The following is a 15609-nucleotide window of genomic DNA, read 5'->3' as shown; positions in this document are numbered from 1 at the left end:
TATATATATATATATACATACACACATACATACACTTTAAGCGAGATAGGTTTGATTTCTAATGGGTTTTGGTTTGTCTCATACTCAGAGACCGCTGAGAACATCGGCTTCTCCTGCCAGCTGCTGACCGACGATATGAAGATCCACTACGGAGAGGACGTGAAGTACGTGTCAGCTGACGGACGTCTGTGAATGAGTCAGTGGCTTGAGATTGAACGTCTGCTTTAACGACTCTTGTTGTTTCTATATCATTACACTTTATTTGCTCTGTTTTATTCTGTGAAACCTTACTACGTACTCCGCTTCGCGTCGTGCCTAACAATGCCCCTTAGCTGTTGTAAATTCACTATAAACCATGGCTTCTTGGGGCTTATTGCTTTATTTGATTTATTTATTTAGTCATTTAGCAGACGCTCTCACACTCACACACACACACACACACACACACGTACATAGTTATTTTTACATAAAAATAAAGAAGCAAGTTACAAACCATAAGACAAATACAATAGATACAAATTAAATATTAAATAAACTTGTTTTTCCAATACAGTAGGTTTAACATGTATACATTTATTTAACATCTTTTGTTGTTTGATTAACATTAATGAGACAGACAGGTATTTAATTAGGCTACTGTCCCTTTAAGGCCAAATGAATGTAATATACTGACACACATCCGGTTTTCACCCACCTGTTTACATTCACTTAAGCCATAACCGACTGTGTTTACGTGAGATGCTCCACATGATGGACATTTTGACAGGTGTGTGTGTGAAGGAGAACTGATCGCAGAACTGGGATCGCATGGGCGCGCGGCTGAGAGGGCGTTTCTGTTGTGTCATTCTACCCCATCTATCCCGCCTTCACTTACTGCAAGTTAATCGATAACGAATTGTGATTGGATGGTAATATTGTTCTACGATGAGCTTAGTTACCTTTGATTAGGCTGTTCTCGCGTGACAGAACACTTCTACTACTCGCTCTGATCACCCAGTCGTAAAGAAATGTTGAAATACGGGACAAAACTTGATTTTTTCAAAATAAGTCAGGACACTAAAAATAGAGCTGAAATACGGAACTGTCCCGGAAAAAAACAGGACGCGTGGATACCCTATATCTGGATTCATTTATCAGACCCTTCTTTTGACAGTAATGTAATGTGTAATGTTAAAGTCTTTTCAAGTAAATTTTAAGTTGAGTTTGTGTGAAATTGTGTGAAATTAAAATAATTTAATTTCAGCAAGCTAAATTGTTCAAAAATATTGGCATTATATCAATTGGTCTGCCAGATATCTGCAAGATATGTTTCTTTTGTATATTTCTTAAAATAATTTAATTTCAGCAAGTATATATATATATAAACACACACACACACACACACACACACACACGTACATAGTTATTTTTACATAAAAATAAAGAAGCAAGGATTTTTTCAAAATAAGTCAGGACACTAAAAATAGAGCTGAAATATGGAACTGTCCCGGAAAAAACAGGACGCGTGGTTACCCTATATCTGGATTCATTTATCAGACCCTTCTTTTGACAGTAATGTAATGTGTAATGTTAAAGTCTTTTCAAGTAAATTTTAAGTTGAGTTTGTGTGAAATTGTGTGAAATTAAAATAATTTAATTTCAGCAAGCTAAATTGTTCAAAAATATTGGCATTATATCAATTGGTCTGCCAGATATCTGCAAGATATGTTTCTTTTGTATATTTCTTAAAATAATTTAATTTCAGCAAGCTAAATTGTTCAAAAATATTGGCATTATATCAATTGGTCTGCCAGATATCTGCAAGATATGTTTCTTTTGTATATTTCTTAAAATTTGAAAAAAAAAAAAAAAAAAATTTCCCCCTGTATGTTATACATAAAAATATATTAAATAGAAACATCAAATAAACAAAATCAAAGATATACAAAAAAACAAAAAACAATCATTGAAGACTGGAGTAATTATGCTGAAAATTCAGTTTTGCATCACAGGAATAAATTACATTTTAACATATATTCACATTGAAAATTGTTATTTCAAAGTTAAATAATATTTCACATTACTACTATTTTTACTGTATTTTTTATCAAATAAATGCAGCCTTGGTGAGCAAAAGAGACAAAAAACATTTAAAATCTCAAACTTGAATGGTAGTGTAATGTTCAAATTTAAATTTTAAAAATTCCAAAAAAGGTTTCTTTTTCCTGGTATAATTTGGCTGGACAACAAATTTTATTAAACAATCAAACAAACAAAGAATGAATGAATGAATGAATGAATGAAATATGGACAATGTCCTGCAGTTATTGTTGCTGAAACATTGAAATGAACAATTTGCATGGAAATAAAATGTTAAAATACAATAGATTGGCATTATCTAATAATTTCTATTCTCACAGAAGACTGATCATAAATTTACATTTTGGCTTTATTATTACCTTTAAAATGGAAATCAATAAAGTTCATCAGGACAACAGGAGGTGAATAAAAGATGTTCAAGCCTTGAAGTAAGAAAGTAAAAACTAAAGATCTCCATCTATTATTGAAACTGCTTTCTGGTTTCTGTGCAGAATGAGATTCTGTACGAGAAGAAGAAGAAGCGCCGTCGCTTGCGTCTGAAGAAGCTGAGGAAGCGGCACACAAACTCCAGCAGCGCTACGGACAGCAGCCAGCCCGTGGACGACTGGGAGAAGGAGAAGAGACAGGAGGACTTCGTGGACATGGCCTGTGAATGCAGCGCGGTGATCTGCTGCCGCGTCACACCCAAACAAAAGGCCAACGTGGTCAGTCTGGTCAAACGCTGCAAGAAAGCCGTGACCCTGTCCATCGGCGACGGAGCCAACGACGTCAACATGATCAAGAGTGAGTGAGAGCTCTATCTGATTCCTGAATCCTGTGTTATTTTACTATCATAATGATTCATAATATTTAGAATGAGTTTTTATCATTTTATATTTTATCATGTTAATTTTTTTAATTAAAGTTTTAGTCATTTTGTTGTGTGTTTTTGTCATTTTTATGTTTGTTTATATTTATAAATTATAAATTTTAGTACTAAAAAAGTTATTTTAGTACTTCAGGTTAAACTAAACCAAAATCAAATACGTTGTTTAGGCAACTAGCTAAAATAAGATTTTAGTTTAGAAGTGTTTAGTTCAGAAGTGAAGGTTTAGAGGCAACTTTTAAGTTCTTTTGTCTAGGTTTTTATTTTATTTTGGTTTTCTGTTATGATTATAATTTTAGATAAAGTTTTAGTAATTTAGTTGTGTGTTTTTGTCATTTTTATGTTTTATTTTATGTCTGTTTTTTATTATTTATTTCAGTTTTAGTTATTTTAGTACTTCAAATTAAACTAAACACAAATTGTGATTGTTTTGGCAAGTTGTGATTTTTATTTTTTTTATAATACATGGTAATATGTGTATGTATGTGTATACTGTGTTTTATTTGATTTTTAGTAGTTTTTGTTGTGTTTCTAGCTTTTTTTTATGTCTTATTTCAGTTTTGGTTATTTTAGTACTTGAAGTAAAGCTAAATAAAAATTAGAAATGTTAGTCTAGTTATGCTGAATGAAAATCTAGTTTACATATTTTAATTTAATTTAAAATGGATATAGTTCTATTTTTATTTTAGATCCAGACAATGACCAGAGAACTTTTATTCCAAGTATGAATTGATTTGAAGTGTTTTCTCAAGAGTTTGAAAGTGCAGTTGCACAGCTAACTTCTGGTTCCCATGCTCCTGTGCAGCTGCGGACATCGGTGTGGGCATCAGCGGTCAGGAGGGGATGCAGGCTGTGATGTCCAGCGATTACGCCTTCGCTCAGTTCCGTTACCTTGAGCGCCTCCTGCTGGTCCACGGACGCTGGTCCTACATCCGCATGTGCAAATTCCTGCGCTACTTCTTCTACAAGAACTTCGCCTTCACCCTGGTGCACTTCTGGTTCTCCTTCTTCAACGGATTTTCCTCACAGGTTAGAGAGAGATTTACATTGAGATATTCATTAGGAGCTGATTTACAGATCTTGTCACAATGTTGGAATTTCTAACTTTGATACAATACCATGACAAATATTGATATTCAGTACCATTCTCGATACTATGAGAAAAAGTTGCCTCTACATTAAGGGTGCAAGATTTGAACAGCAACAAGTTAATTTACTTTTAACCACAAAGTATTTTCCTATCAACTGGAACTCTTGCCTGAGATTCAAGCCTCATAGCTTAATAATAACAACAACAACAACAATAATAATAATAATAATTATTATTATTATTATTATTATTTTCAGTGCATTTACAGTATATTATAATAGTAATATATTTATCTCTTAGAAATAATAACAGAGCAATTAATATATTTATAATAATAATAATAATAATAATGATGATTATTGTTATTATTATTAGTAGTAGTAGTATTACAAATATTTTTATTTAATATATTTCTTAATAATAATAATAATAATAATAATATAACTATTATTATTATTATTATTATTATTCATTCATAAGACAGAAATGTGTTACTATTGTAATACAACCCTACAGTAAAATAAAAAAATGAATATTAATTCATAATAAGTATATAAATGTTTTTCACAGCAGAAGTAAAATTACAATATCTGTCTTCACTTGCAAGAGTTTAACAATCAAGCTTTTATTTTTTTGGGGGGAAAAAACAGGTTTCTGTGACAACAGGTGTACAAATGCTTCTCATTATAAATATAGTGAAATGCTGTAATCATCTGTCCAAAAAAAAGTTATGCAAAATGTGACAATATAGCATATCTGGATATGCTTTGTGTTCCCAAGCGCACATTAAACTCACAGCACATGCATTTACTGTGACTCTTGTTTTTAAAGAAGTGAATGTTGTGTGTTTTGTAGACGGCATATGAAGACTGGTTCATCACGCTCTACAACGTCTGCTACAGCAGTCTGCCTGTTCTCCTCGTCGGCCTTCTGGATCAGGTATCGCTTCATTACCAGCTGTAATCTGTGCAAACTGTAAAGTCACCATCAAATCACAACTTTAACTGCCTCTGTAGGATGTGAACGACAAACTGAGTTTGCGCTTCCCGAAGCTGTATCTCCCGGGGCAGCAAGGATCGCTGTTCAACTACAAGAACTTCTTCATCAGCTTGTTCCACGGCATCTTCACGTCCCTCATGATCTTCTTCATCCCATACGGCGCGTTCCTGCAGACCATGGGACAGGACGGCGAGGCTCCGTCTGATTACCAGTCCTTCGCTGTGGTCGCAGCTTCATCGCTCATCATCACCGTCAACCTGCAGGTGCCGATCATGTGACAGCATCTCACTTCATTCTAGACTGTGACCGATTCAGTACTCAAAAGAGGAGGCTCTTGTCATTGATCTAATGTGATCTTGTTTCTTGTCGCTCCAGATCTCGTTAAACACCTCCTACTGGACGTTCGTGAACTTTTTCGCGGTCCTCGGCAGTATAGCCATTTACTTCGGCGTCATGTTTGACATCCACAGCGCAGGAATCCACGTCATTTTCCCAACCACCTTCACTTTCACAGGCGGGTGATAAAGTTCTACTAACTTTTATTGCATATCTATTGATAGTTTTCATAACTCTCGTAATTCCAAAATGCTTCAAAATGAAAAATAAAAGCAGCCCATGCAACCTTTTGCGCTAAAATCCAGATCTTTAGCTTTATATGAGGAGGATTTCCTGGACACGTGATGGTATGTCAAAATGACAGCGATGAGGATTGGTGATATGAATGAGAAAAAAGTATCACAGTATGTGCAAATTGCATGATTATTGTGATGTAGTTTTAGTGATTTAGTAGGCTTTTTATATATCACATGATATACATGTTTTCATAGGAATATAATTCAAAAGCTGCAGAATTAAATAATCCCTTTGTCCTATTGACTTCAAATAAAGAGAAGGCAGGCTTTTCACAGAATTGAAGAAAATTAATAATTATTTTTGTTATATATTTTAATTTATTAATGTAAATTACAGTCGAAACAAATTGATCAAAAATGCATAAATAACGTAAAAATATTTGTTGCATTCAAAAGTTTGTTAAATTATTATTTTTTTTGAATATGCATTTGATATAATTTTGAAGGTTCTTAACTATAATCCTTAACTAAATATTAAATAAATATTGCATGATATGTATGTTTTTTTTGGTTCTTTTTAGAAATGTAATTCAAAAGCTACAGAATTAAATAATCACAGGTCCTTTTGCCATAAAATGATGGTCAAAAAGGCTGATTTATGATCATATATTATTTTATTTATTTTACTGTTATATTAATTTAAATTGCACTCAAACTAATTTAACAATTTTGCACAACTATTTAAATTAAAATTTTTAATGTTTTTTATCTATATTTAAAAGAAATCTAAGCTTCTTTTACTAAACTAAATCTTCTTTTACTAACTAAAGCTATTAAAATTACTTTTTTTTTAATTTTAATAAAGCTGAAATAATATCTAAATATTAGATGGAAAACTTAAACTAAATGAAAATTAGAAATGTTAATTTGGCAACTAAGTCTAAGCTGAAGCACTAACATGAATAACTATAAAAAAATAAATACATAAATAAAAAACTAAACTAAAGCTGAAATTAAAAATAAATTAACCTAGTAATATTAAAAAACAAACAAAAAAAACACTAATAAAAATGTCAAAAGGACATGATACAAATTCTAAAAATTAGACAAAAATGAAAATGAAAACCTGAAAATATATTAAAAAAATGCTAGTGATATTTAAAAGTATTAAAAAGTCATATTTAAAAAGGTGCATAACAAAATTACTAAAAATTAAACTAAAATTACAAAGTAAACCTGAAGAAATGTAAAATAAATCCTAATTGTATAAATAAAAAAATTACAAATGACAAATGCACAAAATAAAATGGCTAAAAATGAAACTAAAATTAAAATGAAAACCTGAAAATACAAAAATAAATGCTAACAGTAATATTTAAAACAAAAACTACTAAAAATGACAGAAGTGCTAATATTTAAATGAAAACAGAAATGATAAAAAAAATAAACCTAATTTAAAGTATTAATAAATACTATAATAGTATATAAATAATACTAAAATCTCACATTTTGGCTGTAAGCTGACATGTACTGCACAGTTCTTTTCACGGTTTAATCTCAAACAGAGCCCGTACCGTGAGTTGGTGTGTGATGGTTGTTGTTTTGACCCGTAGGCGCGGCGTCTAACGCTCTGAGACAGCCGTACCTGTGGCTGACCATCATCCTGACGGTGGGGATCTGTCTCCTTCCCGTCATCTGCATCCAGTTCCTCTATCAGACCATCTGTCCCTCGGTCGGAGACAAGGTGAGAGCCTTCAGTCACACAGAGTGTTCAATGCAACACATGCAGAGACGCTACAGCCTCACGTTCTTCTTCCTGCAGGTCCAGAGGAACAGGAAGAAGTACGAGCTGGAGGATGAAGAAGAGGAGAAGAAGAAGAGGAAGCCAACGTTCCAGCGTGGCGGACGCTCCCGTCGCTCCGCTTACGCCTTCTCGCACTCGCGCGGCTACGCCGACCTCATCGCGTCGGGACGCAGCATACGCCAGCGACCGCGTGTCCGGCCCGAGCTCAGAGAGAGCATACGAGAGGTTCCTCAGGCCGAGAACATCTGAAACCAGCCCCAGACACTCACTACCCTGTCATATCTGAGCTGCCCACGGGCCAATAGGAAGAGGCCAAGTGTCATTAAAGGGGAGGGACTAATGAAAGAGCCAATGGGAAATGGGGACAAAGGGCTTTAAAGGGAAAGTACAAGTAAACACTCACCGCTGACCAGGACTGGTTTTAACGTTGCGCACTGCGTACAACAAATTGTTTATCTCAGGTTTTTATTTCGTGTTTTTTTTTTTTTTTTACTTCAATCACAATTTTGTCCATTTTTTTTTTTTTTTTGCACAAATCGAAAGAGAGAGTGTGTGAATGTGTGTTTCTAATCTCACCGCCCATTTAAATCTTGTTTTATACACTGCAGATGGGTTTTTGACTTGTTTTTCATTAAAAATATTAAAACGTTCTTAAAGCAATACATATTTAGTTTAAGATAACACTATATAAACAGAGAATATATTTTGAGTTGCATTTATTTTTCTCGCCACCGTGACCACTTTTTCTTGCTTTAAGCTAATTAAATAAATAATGCTTAAAACCAGAAAAATCTGCCAATGAAAAATTACACTAAATTTTAAAACAATCTGTAAAATTGATGTTATGCAATTTTGCTTCTCGTGGAAATTCATCTGGTTTGATCCTTAAACAAAATACATTTATTATAAATAAACAAATAATGCTTCAAAGCAGAAATTTATAATAAATGTATTTTGTTTAAGGATCAAACCAGATGAATTTCCACGAGAAGCAAAATTGCATAACATAAATAAAATCTACCAATGAAAAATTACACTTAATTTTAAAACAATCTGTAAAATTTATGTTATGCAATTTTGCTTCTCGTGGAAATTCATCTGGTTTGATCCTTAAACAAAATACATTTATTATAAATAAATAAATAATGCTTCAAAGCAGAAAAAACTGTAAAATTACACAATTTTGCTTCTCAAGTAAAGTCATCTTGTTTGATCCTCAAGCAAAATTAATTAATTTGAAAAACAAAATTGCATAATATCAATTTTACAGAATGTTTTAAACATATTTTGTTTAAAAAGGTTTAAAAATGAAATGTTTATATATATTTTATTGAAAAACAAGGCAAAAATGCTGATTAAGAAACTGATTTTTTTGCAGAGTAGTGCAGTGTAGTTACTACATTTGAAGACGTTTATGTTTAAATGTGAACTCGTTAAGAAATAAGAGTAATGATTTCCAAAATATTTGTTATCCTTTTTGCAAAATGTGCAAGCAAAGGGCTGAATCCCACAAACCTCACGAGGAAATTTCCTCACGGTTGAATCTTTTCAGGGTGTCGGTGTCTCGTTCTCGATGTTGTTCCTTATGAACCGTGACAGAATGAATGAATTTAGAGTGCTGAGAACTCATGTTTACATAGATACTTCTGAGCTCATCTGTTCCTCCAGACCTCCACTGTCAGCGGAACAACCGTAAAACCTGCCTAGAGGGTCATAGATGATTTTAATGCACTCGCTGTGGTGTTTTCTCTGATTTAATATTTCATTGTTGTTCTGTGAGCTCATGTTAAATGGGTCGTCTTGCCATCAGTTGCTGACAGAAATATCTGTCTGCGGAAGAATGAAGCCTTAATGACGATTTGTTTTCTTCTGTCATGGAATTGACTTTGCACTTTGGTACAGGGACTTGGGAGGTGGACGCATCTTTCTCATTTTAACCCTAGTTACATGAGAACTGTTACAAGATTTTAAATAATCTACCATGTTATGATATCATTTATGAGAAAACACTATTTATTAGGCTGGTTGTTCTAAATGTGTATGTTGAATGAACGGAACAGGCTTTATCCAGCCATATCAGTCTGACAGATTTATTGTACACAGCTCTGTGGATTGTCTGTATGTAATGTACTGTAATATACTTTGCACAAATGTCTATAAATAAAGAGTAAGATGTAGAATGTTTGGCTTTGTGTCATTGTTAATGGTAAAAAAACAAAACTTAATTTTGCATTGTTTATTGTTACGGTATATAAAACTAAATCATAAGAATAGAATTTTTCTATATAATTAACATTTTTATTTTATGTATATTTTTGGATTATATTTATGTTTGGAAAAAAAATATTGCACACATTTATTTGTTAAAAAATACAGTAAAACAGTAATATTGTGAAATATTATTACAATTTAAAATATATTTTTCTTTTTAAGGTATAAAACATTTGACTGTCATTATTTATTGTAAGAAAATAATATTTATCTTACACATTTATTACTGTATATAAAACTATAGATCATGAGAATCATTTTTCTCTATATTTAACATTTTTATTTTATGTACATTTTTGTATTATATTTGTTTTTGAAAAAAAAAAATCTATTTTTCTCACCAAGGCTGCATATATTTAATCAAAAATACAGTAAAAGCATTTGGCTTTGTGTCATTGTAGTAATATGTATATCTTATATCTTAATATTACACATTATTAATACTGTATACAAAACTATAAATCATAATAGCAGAATAACAGTTTCTCTATATAGTTAACATTTATTTTGTGTTTTTGCACTATATTTGTTTTTGCACATCGCATTGCTCACCAAGGCTGCAATGCCTCATTTTTGCTTCATATTTTATGAATACAGAAAAAACAGTAATGTTATTACAATTTAAAATACGAATTTTATTTATATACTTTATATTTAATGTTACAAAAAAAGTATACACTACGAAAGTAAGTAACAAACTCGGTTTGTAGCATATCTGGTTCATTAACAAAAGTTCTGAGAATTTATATTAATTATATATTAGGCTAATTCGTTTAGAATTCTAATTAATATTCATAAGGCAGATTCTCCGCCTCGGTCTGATTGGAGCGTTATTGTGCACGTGCTCGGCGAGGTGAGACGTCACGAGCGTCAGTGGCGACGTGGAGACGCAGAGCTAATAGAGTCAATACAGCCTCAATTTCCACTGTCAAAAACGCTCTACTGGACATTTAACATCACTAATTACAACTCGTTTACTTTCATTCGTCTGAGAACACATAGGCACCTGTCTAGAGAACCGCGAGTAGCTTTTGTGAGGCGTTGTCTAATCTGACATTCATCAGGTAAGTTTTGCTGGCCGTTAGCTTGCTAGCATGTTAGCATATAAGCTAACGGGTTTACAATGGAGTTCTCCATTCACTCTAGTCTGCAGGCTAATTGTTGCTAGGTGTATAACTACCTGGATACTTATTAACTTCTACGCTGGCAGTTGCGTGCCGAAAAATAGTCATATAGAGTTAATATTTAACCATATTGTAGTTATTTTGTTCGCGGTGGGTATAAAAGCTGTGAAGTGAGTAATTTGACAGTTTCTGGAAGGCAGTTAGCTGAGGAAAGCCCAATCTGTCAAAGTAAATGAACAAGCTAAATGAATTTCGATGTGCATATTATAAATCAGTCTTTACTAACTGTGTAAATTCATAATTAGTGTGTGTATATTATCTATACAGTGGAGTGTTTGTATTTACTGTCTACTTATCTAAACTCCCAGAGTCCTGCAGGCGTTGAACTAGTTGCCTTGTTTTCTGTAGGCCATTCATTAGGTACCTATCTACCTGTAGTCTTTTGTCACCTGTAATGTTGATAGCAGTGCTGGATTGCATTGCATTAATTATTGATTTCAGGCTTTGTGTTTACAGTAACATTGAATGAAATGGCAAGATTTTGTGCATCTTTGAGGGAATCCCACAAAATCTTTCAAGAACTTAAACAATTTTTATTGACCTATAGGTCATATTTTACTATGTTTAATGTGTAAAAATGGACTCTTGTTACTGTTAAATGAAAAAAAAAACATACATATAAATATATGTACTTTTTATATCAGTCATTTAATATTAAAACAGAAAGAATTCTCACTGAAATTGTAGAAATTCTTTATTATATATATAAAAAAACATGTATTATGCTGCTTTTATACTCATTTTAATAACAAATAAAAACACTAATATTACAGTAATGAAATTTACTTTACAGAAAGAAGTAACTCGGATCTGGGTGCATTATATTAAAAGAATTGGCGTGAAAATGTGCTTAATTGTCAAGGAAAGCGATGTCCTGAATACATTTTCGTTATGCAAAATATAATTTTTAAATGTTATCTGTCAGATTAGTGGCTTACACATATGATATTGACGACTTGTTGTGAAATTTGCTTCTTTGATTTCATAATGTAAATGTCGTTTGATTGGTTGGAAAATGATTATTATGGAATGGATCTACATCAGTGGCTTTCTTTAGGTGTGCGAGTAACAAAACTGCTTTCACCTGAAGATGTAAGTCAAGAGAGTTCACATCATCTTCTGTGATCAGAACAGACTTCATATGAACCAGGATGTTTAACCAAAGCCTGCTTTATGGCAGCTTCTGAGACACAATTTCACAATCCTCATCAGGGAATGTGATAAAATGGCACGTCAACAATGTGTGTGTAAAGGGTGTGTGCTTAACAAAGAGGTGTGTGTGTGTGTGTGTGTGTCTAGGGCTCTGTGTCTACCCATCAAACCCGTTTCATGTGTGTTGACTCTTGCTAAAGCGTATAGTGTAATCAGGTGTAAATTTAAATGTTAATTTAGAATCTAAAATATTCTTCCTTAGGTGACTGAAAAACAGGCCTCATTAGTCAAACTAATGAAAACGTATTTCTCCCATGATCCTCCAGGTTTTGCTCGGCTGATGATGAGGCTCTGAGGAAGTCTCTGGTGGTTTCCGGGGGCGATGGGTGCAAACACCAGTCAGGTGAGCGACCTGTCAGAGAGCCAGAGCATCCGCACTCTGATTGGTCCAGACGCCATATCAGAGAATGAGCCCTTCTGGAACCAGCTGATCTCATTCACCTTTACCAGCCCCACCTGCAGGTGAGGCGCTTCTCCGATCCCCATCGCTGATGTCCCACACACTCACATTCATTCGGATGCAAACTTGGCACCTTTCAGTGAAAATGTGCTGTTCTGCCTCAGAAATAGGACATTTGTGTGATTTGTGAAGATCTGATGAGTTGCTTAGATGTGAGGGCAGAAGTGGGGGTATGTGAGGATTCACAAATGATGAGCATTAAATGCTGATCCACACGATCGAAAGAGCGCTGTTTGTTTGGATCTTGCATTTGAAAATGCAATGTGCCAAAAATATTCCCAAATTTATAATTTATCAATAAAAATATCTCCCTGCAGTTTTCTGCCAAAATAAAAATTCTAAAGGCAGTTTCACACTGAGTGTGATGCGAAAAAGCGAGGCCATTCGCCGACGAACGTTGCTTTCACACCGAGCACGAAACGATTGATCGCCTTCTGCTAATTCATGCCTGCACGCTAGGTGGTGCCGACCAGCAATGCATTTTTACTCGGATATGTATCTCATATATGGATTTAACATCGTCCACTGCTCAATATACAGCATTAAATATAGCTAAATAAAGTTTGGTTCTACGCCAGAAACACAAACTATCTATAATGCTTACAAGAAAACATCTTAAAATATAAATATAAGTACAATTAGCATCAAGCCACATTTGAAAATGTATGTGATTATTAAAGGGGTCATATGATGCGATTTTAAGTTTTCCTTTCTCTTTGGAGTGTTACAAGCTCTTGGTGCATAAAGAAGATCTGTAAAGTTGCAAAGACTAAAGTCTCAAATCCAAAGAGATATTCTTTATAAAAGTTAAGACTTGTCCACGCCCTCGTTTACATTTTTCATTTACACATGAAATATGAAAGCAAATAGACATATGATTATGACGATATATTTTCTGTATGTGTTTTGTTTGCAGCTCATGGTAATTTTATAACGAAAAATGTTTGTTTACACTGGTTTTCGAAACAGCGCCACCACTCTTGCCTTTTTGTGCAACAGCAGCTGCTCTGGGCACATGATCTAAGCTCAAATCTGATTGGACGGCCCGTTTCATCGTGGAGCGACGGGGAAAAAATCGACACGCAGGACGAAAAAGAAAATCCTCGCTTTTTCGCACCATGAATGATCGTGCCTGGTGTGAATAGCCCCATAGGGATCTATTGTTTCAATTCAAAAGCGTCATTGTGCCGAATTTTCACTTTGTGTGAAAAGCCCTTAAGGGTACCGTTTGAAAGCAAAGAAATGAAGGCAGACATAAATATTAGTATTGAAATTTGACTGTTGTTCTGTAAAATAAATTTACAGTACAATAGTATAATTGCTATACTAATATATAAATATATATATGTCCTTATTAATAATTAATATTATTAATAATAATAAAATGGTAACAAGTAGTTATTATTATTATTATTTGTGTAGTGAAATTGAACGGGTTCCATAAAAACAACAATGAATGTGGCTTGAGAAAACAATGAGGGGATTTTTTTAACTGCTTAAAAAATCTGGAGAAAGTCTAGGGTGCGCTCAGGTTCATCTGCTCTCTCAGTGTGGAGGTTATATGAGGGATGGACACCAGAGGGCGACAGAGCATCTCACATCACAAACACTATTTCAGCATCTCTTGCTTTTATAGAAATGTTCATGTTGATTCAATGTGTTGATCTGAATTATTCAGTGTTTGCTCAAATATGATTGAAGGTATGTGTTTCATGTCATTTCACATAATTCCCATGTTTTCGTTGTTAAGAACTATTAGATGTGTAACGCTGTTGTCAATGATTTAACAAATTTAACAGCATAAAAACTAGGTCTGTGCGTGAAATGTGAAATGGTAAAATGGTGATTTCCGATGTCTTGACCTTCTCAGCTGTATCTAGTAAAAATCATACAGACATATCAGACAGAACCTGTTGAATTGTTATTCAGTTCATTGCAGTGAGTAACTTCTTTGAATAATTTATCTGTGCCCTACATTTTGCATGCATGCAACTAGGGCTGCACGATAAATCGAAATGGAATCGAGATCACGATTCGACAGAAGCTGCGATTGTCATGCGTATCTTTCAGTGAAGCACGGTTCTGTGATCAGCAGTAAATCTCCATCCAAAGGCCAGAGGGCGCTCTCGTGCTGAAACTCCGATCACATAACCGGCATTACTATCAAAATGCGCATGACAATCGCATTCGATTAATCGTGCAGCCCTACATGCAACCTAGAGTTAGAATAATGACCTGATTTACTTAATGTTTAGGTTTATCTATTATTAATTATCTATTGAGCATTGCTTTCCTTTATCATATCGCTGTTGCCACTGTTTTGTAAATGCAGTAAGTGAGGCCGTCTTTCACACTCACATCTCTTGACCATGTGAAATTCACTTTGATAGTCCTCTCATCTGATGATTATCTCTTTGTCTGTGTGTTTGCAGTGCTGATGCTAAGCTCCTGGAGGAGGCTGTCGTCCCGCTGGCCAAGACTCTGAGTATGTGTGTTTGTATAATTTACTGCCGTTTCATTACAGCCGTCTGTACAAAGAGACGCACGCTGATTTCAAACCCACTGTCTTGTGAAATAAAGGTCTGTAATTTCAGACTCTGTGCGCATGAAGCCACATGATTCAAATGATTACCGATCCCAAGCCCACTCTGCTTTTATACTGTACTGTATGTAATTTATTGTTCGAGCCATTTTTTAATCATTCTGTTGATCTGGTTAAGTAGCTCTTATCATGAACACCCTAAAGATGGGAAGCGATGTTGTGTTTGATCATCTGTCTGTGTCCCTTCTAGTTCAGAACAACCCCAGGTCCGGGAACTTCGGTGCGTTGGTGAGAGTTTTTCTCAGCAGAACCAAAGAACTGAAGATTTCCACAGAATGCCAAGAGTAAGTGAGATACGTCTTCAATAATGTATTTTTAAATGTTCATAAAAGCTGAATAATATGAAGACACACAGTATCCAAAATCTCTTGCATGAAAACTGCAGTACTCAACACTGATTCTTATTCACTAATAATTGCATACAAGTTTGTAATTAGGGCTGCACGATAAATCGCATGCGATATTTAATGC

The 15609-nt window shown here is 34.1% G+C and overlaps 2 protein-coding genes across 2 annotated transcripts in view; both read left to right on the top strand.

The window, feature by feature from the left end:
- LOC107661614 (phospholipid-transporting ATPase IC-like) overlaps positions 1-7938 on the top strand; it is a 42117-nt gene extending 34179 nt beyond the window's left edge. The window contains exons 20-27 of the mRNA XM_016451279.1: positions 89-184; positions 2560-2862; positions 3750-3973; positions 4890-4973; positions 5051-5296; positions 5409-5547; positions 7219-7349; positions 7428-7938. Coding sequence (XP_016306765.1) covers positions 89-184; positions 2560-2862; positions 3750-3973; positions 4890-4973; positions 5051-5296; positions 5409-5547; positions 7219-7349; positions 7428-7658 — 1454 coding nt within the window. The 3' untranslated portion in view covers positions 7659-7938. The remainder of the gene's footprint in view (positions 1-88; positions 185-2559; positions 2863-3749; positions 3974-4889; positions 4974-5050; positions 5297-5408; positions 5548-7218; positions 7350-7427) is intronic.
- Positions 7939-10526: 2588 nt separating this feature from the next.
- LOC107661613 (dymeclin-like) overlaps positions 10527-15609 on the top strand; it is a gene marked incomplete at its 3' end in the record, with an annotated part of 31062 nt that continues 25979 nt past the window's right edge. Inside the window, exons 1-4 of the mRNA XM_016451277.1 lie at positions 10527-10744; positions 12343-12538; positions 14969-15021; positions 15329-15422. Coding sequence (XP_016306763.1) covers positions 12399-12538; positions 14969-15021; positions 15329-15422 — 287 coding nt within the window. The remainder of the gene's footprint in view (positions 10745-12342; positions 12539-14968; positions 15022-15328; positions 15423-15609) is intronic.

Source organism: Sinocyclocheilus anshuiensis, unplaced genomic scaffold (assembly GCF_001515605.1).
Source record: "Sinocyclocheilus anshuiensis isolate Anshui unplaced genomic scaffold, SAMN03320099.WGS_v1.1 scaffold1425, whole genome shotgun sequence".
NCBI lineage: Eukaryota > Metazoa > Chordata > Actinopteri > Cypriniformes > Cyprinidae > Sinocyclocheilus > Sinocyclocheilus anshuiensis.
The sequence above is the reverse complement of the archived record's forward strand: the minus strand, read 5'-3'. Positions and strand labels throughout refer to the sequence as shown.